Source organism: Cetorhinus maximus, chromosome 24 (assembly GCF_964194155.1).
Source record: "Cetorhinus maximus chromosome 24, sCetMax3.hap1.1, whole genome shotgun sequence".
Classification (NCBI taxonomy): Eukaryota; Metazoa; Chordata; class Chondrichthyes; order Lamniformes; family Cetorhinidae; genus Cetorhinus; species Cetorhinus maximus.
The window spans coordinates 443,922-465,521 of record NC_135902.1 but is presented as its reverse complement, the minus strand read 5'-3'; the positions used below and the strand labels follow the sequence as shown (position 1 = coordinate 465,521).

The 21,600-nt window shown below is 42.5% G+C and overlaps 1 protein-coding gene across 2 annotated transcripts in view; it reads left to right on the top strand.

The window, feature by feature from the left end:
* The window catches only part of slc38a12 (solute carrier family 38 member 12), a 294,942-nt gene that overhangs the window by 125,990 nt on the left and 147,352 nt on the right, over positions 1-21,600 (top strand). For both annotated transcript variants that reach the window (XM_078570625.1, XM_078570626.1), the window contains exon 8: positions 7,563-7,662. In XM_078570625.1, coding sequence (XP_078426751.1) covers positions 7,563-7,662 — 100 coding nt within the window. The remainder of the gene's footprint in view (positions 1-7,562; positions 7,663-21,600) is intronic.

The following is a 21,600-nucleotide window of genomic DNA, read 5'->3' as shown; positions in this document are numbered from 1 at the left end:
TGAGTTGTTTCCTCCCGACCAGATCGATGGCCCATGGGACCACCATCGTGACCATTGCCTATTGGAGCTGAGGTGCGGTATCGCACACTCCTGCAGAAAGAGCAGGTCAGCTTTGACCTTGGCAAGGTAATCCAAGGTCGCAAAACATTGTGTAGTAGATTTAATGCTCTGTACGTTAATGGACACAGTCTTTATCCCCATTTTAAAGTATTTTGTTGTTTTCCAGACCTGTTATCTTTGACAGTTCCTGTACTTTCATCTGCTCCTGTGTACCCATAGTGTTCATATATTGTTTCACATTTGATGGGCTGAGGAAACAGTCCTGAACTGCCCCACTGGAAATGTTCCACTCAGGTGACATTGGGGCGGTCGTGCAAGGAGTGAGGTTTGGATTGTTCTCTGTCAGAGAAATCTCTCCGATCCGTTCTCCCTCCGGAATTGCTGTTCCTGGCTTCCCGGAGCTAGGGTGCGCTGAGCGCTCCACTACTCCCAGCATCCCGGAGCTGGGGTGCGCTGAGTGCTCCACTAGTCCCAGCATCCCGGAGCTGGGGTGCGCTGAGCGCTCCACTACTCCCAGCATCCCGGAGCTGGGGTGCGCTGAGCGCTCGACTACTCCCAGCATCCCGGAGCTGGGGTGCGCTGAGTGCTCCACTACTCCCAGCATCCCGGAGCTGGGGTGCGCTGAGTGCTCCACTACTCCCAGCATCCCGGAGCTGGGGTGCGCTGAGCGCTCCACTACTCCCAGCATCCTGGAGCTGGGGTGCGCTGAGCGCTCCACTACTCCCAGCATCCCGGAGCTGGGGTGCGCTGAGCGCTCCACTACTCCCAGCATCCTGGAGCTAGGGTGCTCTGGCCTCTTCAAACTGAACTCGCAGTTGGGCTGTGCTGGCCTCTTCATTGTCTCCAATGTTCTGGAGCTCCCTAGAACTTTGCTGCTTCTGTAGGTTCTGCCCTTGCTCTCCTTTGTCTGAAGAGCAGCAGCCCCTGCCATCCATGTCAGTTGTGAGTTGCCTCTTGCCATTCACCTGGGAAAGTGGCATGGCCCTTTCTTGGCCCCTTTTTGGTCATCTTCTCCAGCTGCCACTTTTCCTGTTGATCCTCTACTGGTGGCTCCTCCATTGATTCCCTCTCCTGAGGAGTGGGAGATTCAGGGGATGGTGCTGTTCTTTGGCTGCTGCTGCTGCCTCAATCTTTTCCTTCCTCTTGTCCCTCTCTCTGTCCTCCCTTGTCCCATTGGGCTCGCTGAAGGCCTTGTTGGGTGGAGGTTTGCAAGTCTCCTTGGCGGTAGTCACACTCGCTGTTTCATCTGCTTGCCTCTCCATGGTATGCCTGTGCATAATTGGGGCAGGCCTTGTAGAGGTGGCCTGCCCTGCCACACAGGTTGCAGCACTTAGCCTGCTTGCAGTCCTTTGTGTGGTGCCCTTTCTACTTGCAATTCTTATAGATGATGGTTCTGCAGTTGGCCTCCACATGACCAGATTTTCTGCAGGAGTGACAAACTTTGGGTTTGTCTCTTGATTTGAAGTCTATCTTCTTTCTTCTCCTCTTGATGCATGTGTTGGGGTCTTAAAGTTCTTACTTTATGGTCTTTTCTGACTCTCTCTCTCTGTCCCATGTTAGGTAAAATTCCTTTCCTAACAACTCGATTGGTTGATAATTGTCTCATTGTTCTCCCAAGGCTATACCTTTAGCTGGGGTGTATTTCAGAACCCTGATGGCCCATGTGATTTGTGCCTGTTGTTTGCAGGGGCTTCAATCTCTCACTTCTTTGATACTGTTAACTCATGCCCTTTGTCTTTCACCGCTCTTAGACTGAAAGGTTACGCCACCTACTGCTATGGCTCTCTGGTCACTTACCTAACAATGACAACTTAAAAGGGTCAATATGTGCAGTCTATTTTTACAGCTCTTTACTGGATAGGGTATATTTAGTCTTTCACTGGGCAAAGGAAGTTTCCTTGAAGCTATCCACAGTTTATTTCCAATAAAGTTTTACATTAATTGAATTAACCATTTTACATCGCTTGTTGGCTTTTCATATCACTTGTACAAAAATTTAGCTAATGTTCAACTGAATTTATCCATCGAGGTTTAGCGGTTATATTGTGCACAGAATAAAATGTTATAAGATATATTTAAGGGTATGACAACTAAGTTCTAGCAGCACTATAATTATAAGAAGAAAGGTTTTTTTCTTTAACTCCAGTCACCCCACCCCTGGTCAAATATATGCACACATGAACAAAATGCTTTTATAAAGTAGCTCAGTTCTATTTTAAATGTAACAAATTGACTTATTAAAGATTTCGTGGACTCATAGATTTTTACAGTACAGAAGGAGGCCATTTGGCTCATCACGTCCGTGTCAGTCAGCAAAGATCTGACTACACTAATCCCATTTTCTAGCGCTTGGCCCATAGCCCTGGAGGCTATAGCAACACAAGTGAATATCTAAATACCACTTCAATGTTACAAGAGTTCCTGACTCAACCACCCTTTCAGGCAGTGAGTTCCAGACTACCCAGCTGAGTATTGTATTAATATTTATTATTATTAATTATTTAATATTAATTATTGTATTAATGCAATTCAGCTTGAAGGAAGACATCAGTGTTTTTGTTGCAAGCTAATCTCCTTAGTTTTTGGCCTACAGATATCTGGTTCGTTATATTGTAGTATTAAACGCCATATTGGGTAGCACAGATACTCACGTATATGTTAGAGAAAAAATTGTGCAATAATGTACTAATTAAAAGGCCCCTTTAAAATTAAAATTGAGTGGATTATTTTTCTGTATTTTTTAGCTGCAGATAATCCTGTCCTGTTGTATTCTAACCTTACCCCTTTATACAGTAATGTACTGGACTAGCAACCTACAGGCCAAAAGTCCAAATCCCATATCATAAGTTGTGAAATTGATTTCAATTTGGCAATCTGTGGGATAATCCCATCAAAAAAATAACCATGAAACTTTCCAGGTTTTTGTTTTTTAAAAAAAAAAGCTAATTGGTTCACTGACATGCCATTCCTGCCTGTTGTGGCCTACGCCACTGGGCAATTGATTCTGAACGTCCTCTCAAGAAAAAGCCAGTCATCCATAAACAATCACAAGCATTCATTAAAAAGCCCTACTGTGAATGCTGTCTTCATGAGGACCGAGATACGGCAAAGAGAAGGCTCACTAATACAGCCTCAGGGCCAGATCAGAAACTAGCTGGTTATTGTGCTTATACAGGCCTATCATAGATGTTGTCTTGGAACCTGCATCACGAGTTACTCTTGTATGTGAGTCCCTTATGATCTAGGAAACTCCTTTGCAGCTCATTCAGTTAAGCAGTGTTGCCCTGGCAACTATTAACAATAAACCCCTTGTGTGTATGGGATGCTCTGGGGGGATTTTCACCAAGTCAGGATGACTCGGGAGCAGTTTAAAAATGGTGGGTGGGACCGGTCTCTGGGATTGCCACCCTTTTTGGTTTCTGGCAATTTTTACTGACAATGGGATAAGGGTGGAGGCAGTCAGCCCACACACAGCACTCAACCCTTGTTGGCTCCATTGCAAGGATGTGGACAGTTCAAACCCCCCTGCAATTTTAGTGGAGTTGGCCCCTTCTGTAAGTCGATATGGTTCACGGCCTCTTTGAGGCATGAGCCATGGGAAAATGTCAGTTTCAATTGAGGAATCAAATAAAAATCACATGGTCCTGGAATTCTTTCACTGACAAGCTCTGAAATACAAAAAAACAAAACTCTTCTTTCAGTTTCAACAGTTAGATGCTGTATTGTAAGGTAGATGTGTTTTTACTGCAGTGATTGATTACAGGGCTATGTCCTGCAAGGATAAGTTGACCATTACGTTCACTGGCATTGCATAAGTTTTGAGATGCATTAGAGTCCTTTTTCTCACTGGGAAAAGTGCTTTTATGCATTCAAACTGAAGAAAACACTGCCTGGGAACTCTAATGTAATAATGTGAAATGAATTAAATGCCCAGAGTGCTACAAAAGTGAGAAAGACTTTAGCTGTCAGTTAGAGAAAAAAGGCAGACAGATGCTGCCGGAGTGCATTTATTGATAGGTTGCCTGGTGTAGCTTAGAAAAACTTAGCCATTTGTTTTTGCAATTTCAATAGGCTCCAGGGTCAGAGTTGGAATGCTTTATAACAGCTGCGCCCATTATGAATGCTTAGCTGAGTTTTAAAAGGTCCAGAACCACTTATCTCAGCAGAGGGCTGTATAGACATTTTAGTCGTTTTAAGAGGTTATGAAAGGACCAGCTGTCTTTGTGGTTAGTGAAGTAGATGTTTGTTTTTCATAACAAATTGACCACTTGAGATTTAATTTTTTTCAGAATAGTTTTTTTTGGAGTGTTTTTTCAGTATGGTGTGTTTGAATAAAATTAGATTTAGTATTTTTTAATGTCCATTTCAAAAACATCCTGAGGTTTGCCCATTGTGGATACTGGGCGAATGGCAGTGGAGGAGGTGGGGTGAGGAGGGCCTGACATTCTTCATTAAAAGGGGGCCAATGTCCCAGTAGTTCCACCCTGTCAACATGGCCATCCGTCTGCCTCTGCCGCCTCAGGCCAGGCTCTGGAAGTGGCAGGCCCAACTCCATCCTGCTCCTATCTGCACAGACTGAAAACATTGCGGAGGTGGTTTGCCAAACCTGGAAGTTCCCCAACTCAACCTTCCCATTGCCTCCACGAAAACCTGGCCCTTTGTTTTTACATACAGTTTTCATTGAGACATCTATTCATGTTTATTGTACCAGTGCCCTCCCTGCAATGGCTCAATCTCACTTGAATTAGCAGCCTTGAACTAACAGGCACTAAAACTTGTCTGGATGTATGTATTCAGGCCTCTGCCTGTAAACTGCTGGTCTCTTTTTCAATGACAGGAAAGCAAGACCACTGTTTCAAAGCCTATTTCAGCCACTCTCTGTTGTAGACCGACTTCAGAAAGATGAACTGATTTTCTGATCCATGTTTCAACACTGGGTGTTGAGGATTGACTCACTGGTTGATTTGGCAGTGGTCACTTTTGACCCTGGTTATATCTAACTTGCACAGCATTAATTGAGTGGATGAACATAACATTGAGACTTTATCTATTTAACCTGAAAAAAGATTTAGCTGTGAAGTTAAATTCAGTTTAAAAAAGGTTAGATTTCAGGATGTTTAGATGGCATAGAAAACCTATTATCAAACTTGTGGTTTCTGGTATAACACATTAGGTTTGAAATAATGGGTAGGCATTGAAATACTTCTACAGCGGTTTACACTCTGGGGTTACAACTGAATTTCGTTTCAATCAAAGCTAAAACCTTGAATGAGAAACCTCTGTCTTTTAAAAGGGAGCTGGAAAAGATTTACCCTGTCCTTTTTTTAAGAATGTTTGAATCTTACTTCTATATTTCTTTGACTCTGATGGAGAACTTTCTTTTAGGATGCAGTGGCAAAGTTACCCTAGATTGCTAGAACCCTTCACACTTGAAGGAATAAACTATTCACCGCATTGGAAACGTGGTCTGTACAGAGTAAACTATTCACCGCGTTGGAAACGTGGCCTGTACAGAGTAAACTATTCACCGCGCTGGAAATGTGGCCTGCAGAGTAAACTATTCACCGCGCTGGAAATGTGGCCTGTACAAAGTAAACTATTCACCGCATTGGAAACGTGGTCTGTACAGAGTAAACTATTCACCGCGCTGGAAACGTGGTCTGTACAGAGTAAACTATTCACCGCGCTGGAAATGTGGCCTGTACAGAGTAAACTATTCACCGTGTTGGAAACGTGGACTGTACAGAGTAAACTATTCACCGCGTTGGAAACGTGGCCTGTACAGAGTAAACTATTCACCGCGCTGGAAACGTGGCCTGTACAGAGTAAACTATTCACCGCGTTGGAAATGTGGCCTGTACAGAGTAAACTATTCACCGCGCTGGAAACGTGGCCGGCACAGAGTAAACTATTCACCGCATTGGAAACGTGGACTGTACAGAGTAAACTATTCACCGCGTTGGAAACGTGGTCTATACAGAGTAAACTATTCACCGCGTTGGAAACGTGGTCTATACAGAGTAAACTATTCACCGCGTTGGAAACGTGGTCTGTACAGAGTAAACTATTCACCGCGTTGGAAACGTGGTCTGTACAGAGTAAACTATTCACCGCGTTGGAAACGTGGTCTGTACAGAGTAAACTATTCACCGCGTTGGAAACGTGGCCTGTACAGAGTAAACTATTCACCGCGTTGGAAACGTGGTCTGTACAGAGTAAACTATTCACCGCGCTGGAAACGTGGTCTGTACAGAGTAAACTATTCACCGCGCTGGAAACGTGGCCTGTACAGAGTAAACTATTCACCGCGTTGGAAACGTGGCCTGTACAGAGTAAACTATTCACCGCGTTGGAAACGTGGTCTGTACAGAGTAAACTATTCATTGCGTTGGAAACGTGGCCTATACAGAGTAAACTATTCACCGCGTTGGAAACGTGGCCTGTACAGAGTAAACTATTCACCGCGCTGGAAACATGGTCTGTATGGAAGCATCTTCTTAAAGGAATATTGTACAGGGGAAGCACCTCTGAGTTCCCCCTGAGACGTGTACTCTATACCATTGGCTTTCATGTGCGACATTCCGAATTGCTTTTAATTTGTCACCTGACATGACAATGATTTCAAACATAGAGAAAATGCTCATGTGCATTCATCATGATGGATAGCCATGTATTTCCCACATGGAAAGATGTTAGGGAGTAATTATTCACAAAATGTGGTGGAAATCTGGAACACACTTCCCCAAAAGCTGTTGATGGTAAGGGTCAATGTAAGTTTCAAAACTGAGATAGGTAGATTTTTGTTAGGCAATATTCGTAAGGCATGGCGAACCAAGTTGGAGTTGAGATACAGATCAGCTCTGGTCTAATCCAACAATGCAGAACAGGCTCGAGGGAATGAATGGCCACCTCATGTTCCTGTTCTCAACAGGATGCAAAGTATCTGGCTTGGTTTCTGTTTTGTAGGGTGGCAGTTTCTGTTGAACTGGTGGCTTTTCGTTGGTTTCAGAAATCTCACCCCTCGGACCTAGACTGCTATTCTATGCACAAGTTGCAGTGTTTTGTCCTTCCCAGTTATTGTCCTTAACATTCTCGATGATGCAGTTAGAACTGGAAACATTCCAGTTTTTGCAAATTCTTGTATAAATCATTGGAGCAACATAGACTAATAGAATTATGTCACTCGGTGTGCAAGCTGAATTTACTGTAATTTTAAACTGATTCATTTGTAATTAAATCAATAAAGTTGCATTGTTTAAAGGTTCAACAGTCTTGCTTTGTGGAGAGGCTGCAATGTGACACAACACAGTGACCTTCAGTATAAATTTCAGGCAGTGGAGTTGTTTCACAACTCCTCATGTGGATAATATTGTTTTTGAAAGTTTCTCCTGTGTATTGGATAAAAACAAAATGGTTTTGACAAAGCTAAATCTGTTTTTGGCCCCAAACCATATTTTATGCTAATTATGGGACAAAAATTCACTGTCTCCCTTTTCCCATAGTGGGAATCAGTCATGCAGTGCCGACAGCAAAGTAAAGCACAATGATACAGACCCGTGCTGGGGATCAGTTAGACGCATCGATGCCTACAGGATCTTTCTGGTGAGTGAGCAAACTACGACACTAGCAGCAACTTTTAAATCAAACAAGTGATCTCTCAGATTTCATCCCATGCCTCTTGTCACATTAACTCTTTAACGACAACAGTGACGCTTACGCCAAAGCTGAAAACATCTGGATAACAGCTGACAGCATAAGAGCAGCAGGGCTAGAATCATGGTTAGTGGGAAGGGCTTTGGTGAAATGCTGGGAATGAGGAAAATGTAACTGGGAACGTAAAAAGGGGGAATGGAGAAGAAATGGGGTGTTGGGGGGGGGTGGGGTGGTGGAGAAATGGAGAGGATGAAGGGGGAAATTGAGAAGCCGAGCGTTTACCAGAACATCACAAACATTGTGGTTTATAGGGGGAAAGCAGCATTTCAGGAGTAAAACAGCTGGGAATCTGGGAGTAAAATAACTTGGAATTTAAAGGGGGAAGGAAAAAACATGTGTGTGTGGAATAGAGAGAATGACTAAATACTGAAGGTGACTCAGGAAATGGAAATATGTTGGGAAAATGGCTATTTAATGAAAGAAGGGAATGAGAGCAAAATATAAGGATTGTCGAAGAAAATAATGAGGGAAAAGCAATAAATTCAATTAAGGAATGCAAGGAGAGAAACAGGATTATGAAGGAAATTGAGAATGTAATTCAGAAAAATAGAGTTGGAAAAATGGAATGAGCTGAAAGGCTGGGGAATAAGGGCAAAATAAGTAATGGAGGGAACTGGGATTCTGATGGAAAATATAGAATGTGGAAATGGGGAATTTTCGGAAGACAAGAAAATAAAATAGTGCATCGGGAAAATCAACAGACAGTGTAGGAAAAACAGGAAATCGGATGAACAATGCGGCAAACATGTGGCAAAGATAAGTATGCTGGAGAAAGCAACAGGGGAAATGAGAATTTTCATCATTTGGTTTTAGGACGTGGGTGCAATGGCCCATTTGATGCCCGTTGTAAGATGCCCTAAGAAGTTGGCTCTGGACCTTTGCCCAGAATCAGTTATGATCCTTGTGCTGATGATGCTCAGGATTGAATTCCAGGATATTGAAACAGCACCAATGTAGAAATGACCACATTTGTCTCAGTTCAGATAGTGTGTGACTTAAAGGGAAATGTGGAGTTGATGACCTTTGCATGAGATTGCTGCTCGTTTTTTGGGCTGGGAAGTGGATCGAGATGAAATGAGGTTTTGGCTTTGATACGTGCTGCTTCTACCATTTACCTCTTCACAATGCTGTATCTCACCAGCATTTCCTGCTCCCGTATACTTAATGTTTTCTGTATTTTTTACTTCCTGAGTGAAGTTCATCTCATTTCCTTGTGCATCTAAAGATTGGATCATAATGTAAAACTGGAGGTGGTCATTCCTCTATTGTATCAGGTCATGGCTGATCGGTAACTTAACTCTCATTAACTCATCTTTACTCCAAATGCCTCGATACCCTTAACCCTATATATAAAAAAAAAATTACTGATCTCCAAATCTTAAATATTTCAACTGAGTATGTTTCCCCTTTCCTTTGTGGACAAATTTCTTCCTGAGATCACTAATAAATGGTCTGGCTCTAATTTTAAGATTATGCTCCATGATAGGAAATGGTTTTACTGAATTTACCTTACTGAATTTCTTCATCATTGATTAGATCACCCCTCAAACATCTTAAATCAAGGGAATTGAAACCCAAGTTTAAGCAACCTATTCTCATAATTTAACCCTTAATGCCATGGTATATTTTGGTGAATTAGTTTACATCACCTCTTAAGGCCAGTAGATCTTTCTCAACGTTCTGTAGGGAACAATTTAATGTGGTAATCTACATGGGGTCTGACCAAGGTTCTGGATAACTGAAGCATCACTTACAAAACATCATCACTGAGATAAAGGCCAACATTTGGCAAACCATTTTTTGTACCAGGCCACTAGACTTTAGTAAAAACAAAAAACTGCGGATGCTGGAAATCCAAAACAAAAACAGAAATACCTGGAAAAACTCAGCAGGTCTGGCAGCATCGGCGGAGAAGAGCACAATTGATGTTTCGAGTCCTCATGACCCTTCAACAGAACTAAGTAAAAATAGGAGCGGGGTGAAATATAAGCTGGTTTAAGGTGGGGGTGGGGGGAGGTGGGGTGGGGGGCTGGTGGTTGTAGGGACAAGCAAGCAGTGATAGGAGCAGATAACCAAAAGATGTCAAAGACAAAAGAACAAAGAGGTGTTGAAGGTGGTGATATTATCTAAAAGAATGTGCTAATTAAGAATGGATAGCTGGACAAGCAAGGTACAGATAGCTCTAGTGGGGGTGGGGTGAAATAAGACTAAAAGGGCATAAAAGGTATAGATTTAAAAATAATGGAAATAGGTGGGAAAAGAAAAATCTATATAAATTATTGGAAAAAACAAAAGGGGGTGGGGATGGAGGAGGGAGTTCAAGATCTAAAGTTGTTGAACTCAATATTCAGTCCGCAAGGCTGTAAAGTGCCTAGTCGGAAGATGAGGTGCTGTTCCTCCAGTTTGCGTTGAGCTTCACTGGAACAATGCAGTAAACCAAGGACAGACATGTGGGCAAGAGAGCAGGGTGGAGTGTTAAAATGGCAAGCGACAGGGAGGTCTGGGTCATGCTTGCGGACAGACTGAAGGTGTTCTGCAAAGCGGTCACCCAGTCTGCGTTTGGTCTCTCCAATGTAGAGGAAACCGCATTGGGAGCAACGAATGCAGTAGACTAAGTTGGGGGAAATGCAAGTGAAATGCTGCTTCACTTGAAAGGAGTGTTTGGGCCCTTGGACGATGAGGAGAGAGGAAGTGAAGGGGCAGGTGTTGCATATTTTGCGTTTGCATGGGGAGGTGCCGTAGGTGGGGGTTGAGGAGTAGGGGGTGATGGAGGAGTAGACCAGGGTGTCACGGAGGAAACGATCCCTACGGAATGCCGCCGGGGGGGTGAAGGGAAAATGTGTTTGGTGGTGGCATCATGCTGGAGTTGGCGGAAATGGCAGAGGATGATCCTTTGAATGCGGAGGCTGGTGGGGTGATAAGTGAGGACAAGGGGGACCCTATCATGTTTCTGGGATGGAGGAGAAGGCGTGAGGGCGGATGCGTGGGAGATGGGCCAGACACGGTTGAGGGCCCTGTCAACTACCGTGGGTGGAAAACGTCGGTTAAGGAAGAAGGAGGACATGTCAGAGGAACTGTTTTTGAAGGTAGCGTCATCAGAACAGATGCGACGGAGGCAAAGGAACTGAGAGAATGGGATGGAGTCCTTACAGGAAGCGGGGTGTGAGGAGCTGTAGTCGAGGTAGCTGTGGGAGTCGGTAGGCTTGTAATGGATATTGGTGGACAGTCTATCACCAGAAATTGAGACAGAGAGGTCAAGGAAGGGAAGGGAAGTGTCAGAGATGGACCATGTGAAAATGATGGAGGGGTGGAAATTGGAAGCAAAATTAATAAATTTTTCCAGGTCCCGACGAGAGCATGAAGCAGCACCAAAGTAATCATTGATGTACCGGAGAAAGAGTTGTGACCCCCTCCCTTAGTTCTGTTGAAGGGTTATGAGGACTCGAAACGTCAACAGTACTCTTTTCGCCGATGCTGCCAGACCTGCTGAGTTTTTCCAGGTATTTCTGTTTTTGTCACTAGCCTTTAGTGATTTGTGCACACTAATGTCCAAATCCCTATGCATTTCCACAGCTCCTAGTTTCAGCATTAAGAAAATATTCAACTTTGCCTTTCTCAGATCCAAAGAATCTTCATCTTAGATGTCTGTTATAATGCTGTTGATTTCTGTCCATTGTCAGCATTGTAGCCTTTGGTTACTAATCAAGGAAATATGATTCAATTATAAAGCAGTCATCACGGAGTCTGACATTACAGTAGTGCTCAGTTTCACCATGATGAGAGACTGGTAACTAAAGACTTGCCATTGCATATAGACTCCTGAGTGTCAGGAGACTGTAACCATTGTCTTGGAGGCAAGGGTAGTCCCACAAAGGAAAGCAACTGAGTAATCTATCTTTTTAACTAGGGTTTATTTCAAATGAGGAAACTTGGGTGGTACTGAGTGATACAGAATCATAAACCGATTTATAATGACAAGTTTTGCTTTGTTGGAAGCACTTGTATGTACAAGCAAAATTATTGAAGATGACAAAGTAAGGGAGCTATACCAATCTCAGCCTAACAGAAACACAGCTTGTTCAGAAAGGAAACCAGTTAACTGGTAGGAATGACTGAGCGAGTTAAGGCTCTTTTTTTCTAGAAAAGAGAAGGCTCGGGTGACTAAATAGAGGTCTTCAAAATTATGAATAGAGTAGATGCAGAGAAATCCCTACTTGGGGAGAGGGAGGAAGGTTGGGGGGGGGTGTGGTGTGGGGTTGGTGGTCGCAGATCAAAAATAGAGGCCATCAATAAAAGAGGGTCACTAAGAAATCCAATGAGGAACTCAGGAGAAACATTTTCATTAGATTATGATGGGAATGCGGAACACAATGCAACATTGAGTAGTTGAGGCAAATAATATAGACAGATTTAAGGAGAAACTAGATAAGTGTGCAAGGGAGAAAGGAATAGAAGAATATGCAGTTAGTGTTTGATGAAGCAATGTGGGGAAGAGGCTTATATAAATCAAAACACCATGGACATGTTGGGCTGATTGCTCTGCCTCAGGGCTGTAAATCTCTATGAAATTAGAATCATAGTGAGACAGCACAGAAGTCACTCAGCCTCTTGCTGATCAAATTTAGTGAATTTTTTGAGGAGGTAACAGAGTATAGCATTAGATATAATTTATCTGGATTTTCAAAAGACCTTTGATAAGGTGCCCCATAATAGACTAATGAATAAGGTAAGAGAATGTGAGTCAGGGGACAGGTGGCAGAATGATTGCTAACCAGCTTCAAGACGAAGGAGAGAGTGGGAGTATATTAGCTCAGTCTGCCTACAGAAATATGATTGAAAAAGGTTTCACCGAAAGGTGCTGAGAATGTGAAGACAACAGTAACTTACCTAAATGAACTGACAGAAAACATGGTGCTAGATTTATCTTTGAAAGCATTTTAGCAACTGCAACTTATTCATTTGCAGGATGTGCATAAGGTCAGTATTTATTACACATTAAGATGGTGGTGGTGGTGGCGATGATGAGCTGTCTTCTTGATAACTGGCTTGCTAGATTATTTCTGAGGGCAATTAAGAGTCCATCACGTCACTGTGGTCTGGAACGACCCATAGGCCAGACTGTTGAGGACATCAGATTTCCATCCTTAAAGGTCATTCGTGAAGCAGATAGGAATTTATGACAAAGCAGTAATTACATGGTCATTGTTACTGATGCCAGCTTTTAATTCCAGATTTATTTCATTAACTCTGTTTAAATTCCCCAGCTGTCATTGTGGAATATAAGCTCATGTCTTCGGATCATTAGTCCCAGTCTGTGGATTTCTAGTCCAGTAGCATAACCTCTACCCTACTTTTTATATGGCACCCTTAACATAGCAAGGGGCCTCAGGAGTGTTGTCAAACAAAATTTGGCACAAAGCCACCTGGGATATTAGGGCAGATGACCAAAAGCTTGGTCAGAGGTCGTTTTTAAGGAGTCTCTTAGAGGGGTGCAGGGAGGAAATTTGAGAGCTTGGCAGCGGATGGAACAGTCACTAATGGTGGAGCACTTCGATTGGCTGACTGTACTGAACATGCTTTTGTACACACCCTGGGAGCTTGCTTTACAAATATTGTACTGAGGGAAACACCTATTCATGATTCAAAAATAGACAGAAGTACTTCATCATGGGGGTTCACACTAATACATCCCTTAGAGCCATTCTTTTTGAACGCTGCTTGAGTTATTGTGTAAGTACACAATTCTTTGGTCAGCACAGATGGAATTCTAAACTTCACATCATTAATGGACATTTTATATTTTATTTTTAAGTGCTACGCTAGATGTGCCTGAGATAATGGATATAGTAACTTATTTAGCTTTAGCCATACTCATTGAAATGAAGTTGGGAGTGTTAGTGATATTAAACTGGGTAAACCAGTGGTGTTGGTTGTCTGCTACTTTAATGGTTTTTCCTGCATGTGGATTTTGAATAAACTGCTTTGATTATCCTGTCTCTATCTAAAGAACATGATAAGGCTATTGAGACCTGGGAAATCTGAAACATGGGGGTAAAGTTTCAGGACAAGGTGCCAATCATGGGATGAGAAGAATTTACTTCACTCAAAGGGCTATGAATCTTTGGAATTCTCTACCTCTGAGTCATGGATGTTCCAGACAAAAAATGGGGATGGGGGACTAAACAAACCTGCTCTTTCAATGAACCAGCACAGGTGCAATGGGCTGATTAGGCCTCATTCTGGGTTATAGGTTGCTATGATTCTCTGATCATAAAATATGGATAGATTTTTGGTGCCTCAGACTTGAGGGATATGGGGAGTAGGTGGGAAAGTGGAATTGAAGCCCAAAATCAGCCATGAATGGTAGAGAAGGCATGATGGGCTGTATGGTCTACTCTTCCTATTCTCATGTTGTTGTGTTCTCTGCCATTCATTTGAGTCTGTCTACCTTAACACCATTTTCCTGCCTCTGCTTCATATCCATTGTAACCTTTACCAAGCAAATGTCTATTGATCTGTCATGAAAGTTGACTGTTGCATCACCTACAGCCTTTTGAGGTGGTGTAGTAGGCAGGAGAGAGCTCTAAATTTCAATTAGGCCTTGTGAAGAAGTGTTTCCTGATTTTATTTTCTTGATGCCCTAGCTTCAATTCTAAGAATATGTCCCCCTTTATTTGCTGCGCCAGAGAAAATACTTTTGCCCCATCTAGTTAATCAATTTCTTAACATTTTAACATCTTGGTTAGATCAACAATCCTATTACGATCAGCATCCTGGGGGTTACCATTGAACAGAAGCTGAACTGGCACATAAATATAAATACTGAACAGCCATATAAATACTGTGTCTATAAGAGCAGGTAAAAGGCTGGGAATTTGGTGGAGAGTAACTCACCACCTGACTCCTCAAAGACTTTCCACCATCTACAAGGCACAAGTCAGGAGTGTGATGGAATACTCCCCACTGGCCTTGAGTGCAGCTCCAATAACATTCAAGAAACTTGATGCCATCCAGGACAAAGCAGCCCATTTGATTGGCACCACATCCATCACTTTCACCACTTGCTCCTTTCACCACTGATGCACAGTGGCAACAGTGTGTACCATCTCCAAGATGCACTGCAGCAACTTATCAAGGCTCCTTCGACAGCACCTTCCAAGCCCACAACCTCTACTGCCTAGGAGGACAAGGGCAGCAGATGCATGGAAACAACATCGCCTGCAAGTTCCCTCCAAGCCACACACCACCCTGACTTGGAAATATATTGCCATTCCTTCACTCTTGCTGACTCAAAATCCTGGAACTCCCTAACAGCTCTGTGGGTGTACCTACACCACATGGACTGTAGCGGTTCAGAATGAGGCTCACTACTACCTTCTCAAGGGCAGTTAGGGATGGGCAATAAATGCTGGCCTAGCCAGCAAAGCCCACATCTTGTGAAAGAATGTTAAGAAAAAAATCACCCATCAACCTTGTATACTCAAGGGAATACTTCATCATCACAGGAGAACATCAAGGCTGCATTCCTTTTCCTTTTGTTTCATCGAGCAAGGTGATGGTGGGTGCAGACTTGGCATCCCGGGACAACAACACTGTTGACGAACCTGGATTTTGTAGACAACATTGGTTGGCTGAAGAATCGCACGTGCTCCAAGATATGACCACCAGTCTTGAGGATAATGGTGCCAAGGTTGGCCTTTGCATCAGCTGCGAGAAGACCAAGACAGTGACCGCTGGGTGGCAGCGAGGCCCTCCCATCACCAACTGGCAGCAGGGCATCGAGGACATCACTTCCCTTATCTGGGAAGCAACATTTTCCAGGGAAGGCAAGATAGACTTCCATGCAAGAATTGGCAAGTGGCTTTGGTCTTTGAGTAACTCCATACAGTCTGGCCATTCAACGCCATCAACATGGCCGTGAAGCTGCAACTCTACTTGTCCATTGTAGTACCAATTGCAATCTACACCAGCAAGACATGGGGGAGCACAGCAAAGGTGTCAGTCATGCAAGTTGGACGACTTTCACTAGCATTGTCTACGTAAGATCCTGTTGTCATGTGGCAAGACAACAACGTCAATGATGAAATGCTGCAGAGACCTGGTCAAAAGCGCCTGCAGGACATTGCGATAGAGACATGACTGAGACTGGTTGGGCACACATTCGTCCTGCCAAAGTGGCAGTAAAATGGGCACCACCAGGTGGGAAAAGAATATGGGCTGACCAAAGAAGACCTGGTGAAGTACATTTTAATGAGGACCTTTAAAGAGCAGGATACCATTTGGGCTGGAGCGATTGAAATTAAATTGGGCTGGGGCTGGTGGCAGAGTCTTGCTGCCCATTGTCCTGCATTGGACTGGAGAATCTAAGTCTAACTTGTAACCTGGCTTCATAATTTAAATCCTCAATGTTAATCTAGTGAATGTGCATTGTACCTCTGTCATGAATTGAATACAGTACTCTAAATGGAGCCTGACCAAGGCTGTACATAACTGAAGCATGACTTCCTCCCCTTTGTATTACAGACCCCTTGAGATAAAGGCCAACATTCCATTAGCCTTTTTATTTGGTTTCTATACCTGTCCTCTAGCTTTTAGTGATTCTGTTCTTGCTCTCAAATTTTTCTGCTCCTCCATAGTTCCTAATTTCTCACCATTTGGAAACTTCTCCAAATTATCTTTCTTGGATCATTGGACCTAACACTTATCCACGTTTTCCATAGATTTGGCCACTTACAATCTGCCTATGGCCCTTTGTAACTCGCTGCTCCCATATGCACTACCTACTGTTCTTACTAACTTGGTGTCATCTGCAAACTTGAATATACAAACTATTTCTTCTTCCAAGTCGTGTGTAAGCCCCAGACCAGTCCCAAGGGAATACCACTTGTCATGCCCTGACGACCAGAGTACATACACTTTATCCCCACTCTCTCCCCTGCCTTCTAACCAATTTCCAACAACGCCCAATTATGTGCGCGCTAATTTTTTTGCTAATTAATTGTGTGGAACCTTATCAAATGCTTTCTGGAAGTCCAATTTCCATAGATACTATTGTAGTAGTGGTTGCCTCAAAAAGAATTTCACTAGTTTAGTCCAACTAAACTTGCCCTTGATAAACCTTGTTGGCTCTGTATGATCAGCTCATGTTTGTTCAAATGCTCAGTTAATTTAAGCAGCAATCTAGGATTTTACTTTGTAGAGGTCATGAGTCTCAAGTTGCCTGAGTGATTTTAAGCCCCCAGTTTGCCCAACCTTAGGATCCTGGCCTCCCCGAATTGACCTTTAGTCCAGGACTGCATGATTCGCTGTACTACCAGGACACAGTGCAAACTGTCAGGCATCCTTTTTCCAAAAGTAGCAGAAACTTGATGGACCTTTCTGGTTTTACTTTCTCCATTCCTCCCTATCACTGTAACTTTCCAAAACTATCTCCTCATGTAGTGGATGACTCGTTGGTCAGGTTTGATCTCCTGTTTGAGATTTGGTGCTGAAATGTGCCAGCATATCACTGCCTGGCCTTGGAATTTTTGTAAGGAAGTATCACTTAATTAATCATTTCTAATTCTGAATTTTAAATAAGTAATATGGAGGGATGTCTCTTCAGTCATTCTGGGATCCTGTCCTGGCACAATGCTTTGAACTCTACATTTTGGTCAACTGAAGCAGAGTGTTTCAATGATGGGAGAAGGGAAACACTGAACTGAAAGCCTTTGTCTGAAACACAGGAAATCTCAGACTCCATCTATTGTTTGCTGCTGAATGCAAGAAACGGCCAATACAGAGCAAAAGGTGATTGTAAACTCAGCTAGTGCTTTTTGAGTCTAATGTAGTAATTGTCAGGAGCCCTTGGCGCAAGGAACAAGTTTAACAATGAATGTGCAAATATTGTGACTTCCATCTTGCATTTGGTTATTATTATTATTGATATTATTGAGGTGCCAGATAACAGGCCGTCTATTTTGGTGATAAAGTTCTTGTGGCTTTACATACTATCTAACATTGTATCAAGGTCAAGGTGGCTTTTTATGTTTTAAAGGAACAGGGGTCGGGTAGTAAAATTGTAGCTGGGTGGAGGGGTCGGGGGGGGTGGTGTGTGCAAAATAGATGGAATTGCTTTTGCTGCCCTTTATACAACACGTGCGATAATCTGGCCATTGGAACTGAATATCAGATGTAGCGTATAATGGGCACCAATGCCATATTCCTCGCTTTGTGTTCATGCCAAATCCAGTTTCACCCCTTGTGCCTGAGTGTTCACTGTGCACTCCTAAGTTATCCTGAACTTGATGTTTTGATCACTTGGAGATGATGGAATTGTGATTGCATGGTCATTACGTTTGAGGAAAGCCATTCAGCCCACCTTAATTCATCTTTCCAGAAGTTATCCCCTCCTTTCTAATTGCTGCATCTAATTGGTTCTTAAATGATTTGAACTTGTGTGTCTCCTATTCTAAACAGAAATTTATTCCAAGTGCTGATCGTTCTGTGTGACACTGTCCTGGTGTGTCCGATAATTTTCTTCTTGTTTGAACTTGTGTCCTTTTTGTCCTTGGCTTATGGTTAGAATGTTGCTAAATGACAGGGTTTAATCTGGCTTTCATTTCAGGAAATACTTTTTTCCTTCAGTAGTTCACCCTCCTTGCTTCAGAAGACCTTCACTCTATGGAATCATGGAATATGACTCCACAAAACAGCAACAAAAACCTCAATCCCAAGTAATAAAATGCTTGAGTGACAGCAGGGGCTCTAACCATTGTGAACAGCATTTGTGACTTTTTAAAAATGGTAATGGTGCATTAATAATCATAGATCAGTCCTATGTTAATATCTGAGTGTAAGAGATGTTCCTCAATCCACAAAGAACTAGAGAACTTGCTGCATTTTTCCAGTGAAATGTGGGTTACGGCACGAAACTGGAAGGGGCGAAAACCACAACTAGCTTTAAATGTACATGTAGAAATATATAATTTAGTATATATTAGGATTTTAAGTCTAGCTGTAATTTTTAGACTGCTCCCTTGCTCTTAGGCTTCCCAGCTCATGGAAATAATTTCTCTCTCTCTACCCTGTCTGTTCTGCTCAACATCTTGAAAACTTTGATCAAATTTGGCCTTTACTTTCTAAATTCCAGGCAATACAAGCCTTGTTTGTACAAAACAAAAGCAAAATACTGCAGATGCTGGAAACCTGAAATAAAACCAGAAAATGCTAGAAATGTTTGGGTCAGGCAGCATGTTTGGAGAGAGAAACAAGAATTAATGTTTCAGGTCAATGACCTTTTAAGCAGAGATCCATTGATATCAGCAAATTATAATGGATGTACATTTTATATTTACCTCTGAGAATCCACATTGGGATCCTCTTTGGACGAGCATGTTGAAGCTTGGATAACCTTTAGTAGGGTGGATAATCTGCGGTCGGGTATCTCTTCCTGAAGGATAGTGAGGAATGTACTTTCTTGGAAATTATATTCTGAAACTGAAGTATTTTTACATCCAAATTTCCATCTGTACCCTGTGTCATCTGAGAAGAGCGACATAGAATTATTTGGGATGGTAGGAGCTGAGCTCAAAAGTTTATATAGATATTTGTCATTCAGAGTAGATAATTTTTTTTAATTGGCACTATTGACGAAGAGGTTTTTTTCCTAGCAGAAAGTGTAAATTAGTGGTACTTGGTAGCCATTTCTTGAACCAATTCTGTTGCAAGTATAGTTTATGGGAAATTGCAGGTGGTGATGTTCCCATGCATCAGCTGCCCTTGTGCTTCTATTCTTCTAGGTAGTAGAGGTCGTGGCTTTGAAAGGTGCTGTTGAAGGTCCTTTGCTGCAGTGCATCTTACAGATGGTAATCCACCTATCTTCCCTCTTTTATTTAACCTGTGAAACAGATGAGCACCAGCAAATCCTCACATACCAGTTACAAGTCAGGCACTTTTATAAAGATTTGTTGTTTTTTATTTTTATTTCTCTCTGCTTTATACATATTGTTGAGAGGCATGTTGTGTATTCATTCAATGCACTCTGAAAAGCCAAGAGTTTTGAATATCCCTAGAGAAAGGAAAATGCACCATGTATGAAAGTTTTTTGGGAGGGATAGAGATGCAAATCAGCATCTTCAAACTGAGATGCAAAACAACAAAAGCTCCTGACTCTCAAACACAAGTCAAATACACAGCTGGGTAGTACACATCTGAAGTGAAAATTTAGCTGAATGTTTTGGGTGTGATTCCAACATTTAGCAATGCAGAGTCGAATGCAAAATATTAACCCATCTTTTATCCTTACAGATGCTGACTAATCTGTACGTTTCCCACACTGGCTCTGATTTTTCAGCACTTGCAATGCTCTACTTTTATTCATTCACAGAATGTGGCTGTGTCTCAAGTGAGAATTTATTGCCTGTTCCTAATTGCCCTCTGTGATGGTGAGAAGCTGCCACCTTGAACTGTCGCAGTCCAGGCGCTGAAGGTCCTTCCATAGTGTGCTTAGGTAGGGAATTTCAGGACTTTTATCCAGCGACGGTAAAGGATCAATATTTCCAAGCTAGGATGGTGTGTGACTTGGAGAACTTGCAGATGGCGATGTTCCTATGGGTTTGATGCCCTTGTTCTTCTAGGTGGTAAAAGTCAAGGGTTTTTTGTCCTGTATGCTCCTGTTCCTTACTTGCTAAGGACCATTAATATAAGAATGTATTTAAAATTAAATCCTCTAATGTGATACCAATATTTGGATTGATTCAGCTGAGAACTCTAAGCCAAGAAACATAAGAACAGGAGGAGGCTATTTAGCCCCTTGAGTCTGTTCTGCCATTCAATAAGATCATGGCTGATCTGCAACCTAACTCCATATACCCACCTTCCCACTTTCTTCATAACCTTTGGTTCCTTAATACTTTTGGCTAACAAATCTGTCAATCTTAGTTTTAAAATGAAGAATTGACCTAGCACCAGTTGTTGCTTGAGTTTAAAATTTCTATAACTTTTTGCATGTAAGTGTTTTCTAATTTCACTCCTGAAAGATCTGGCTCTAATTTTTTGACTCTGCTCCATGGCAGCCAGTGGACATTTTGTTTCTCAATCGATCTCATCTGTCCCCATAACACTTTAACTTGTTATCAAATCACCCCTCCAGTCACTGTCGCCGAGTGAAAAAAACAGTGACATCACAGGAAAACCATAAGTTCATTGGTTGGTAAGTAACTGCTAGTTTGAACTACCTATTCTAAGTTGATTTCAGATTAAAGGTGACTACTGGGGCCCAGGATCGGAGGCTTAACGCTTCAGCTTCAACTCAGCAGAGAGCGCGAGCTCCAGTTGATTTTAAAAGGTGTATTTTGAATCTCTATTCTAACTTGCTTTCAGATTAAAGGTAAATAGGAGAAATTATTTTACAGATTGATAAACTAAAGACCAGTAGGAAATTTAAAAACAAATTGAAAAACGAATTAAATAAAATAGAGATGCAGGGCCAGGCGATGTGTTGTAGCTGCATTATGTGGTAGCTGGTGGATCCCATTGTGGTTCCTAGTGACCACATCTGTATGGTTGGTTGCTCGAGGAACTCCGGTTCAAAGTTGATGAGCTGGAGTTTGAGCTTCGGACACTGCGACACATCAGGGAGGGGGAGAGTTACCTGGACACTGTTTCAGGAGACACCCCTTAGATTAACTACCTTAATTTGGCCAGTGGTCAGGGACAGGAGGGTGTGACTATAAGTGAGACAGGTAGAGGGACCCAGGAAGTAGCACTGCAGGAGCCTCAGCCCTTGCCCTTATCCAACAGGTTTGAGATTCTTGCTCCCTGTGTGGACGAGAGCAGGGACTGTAG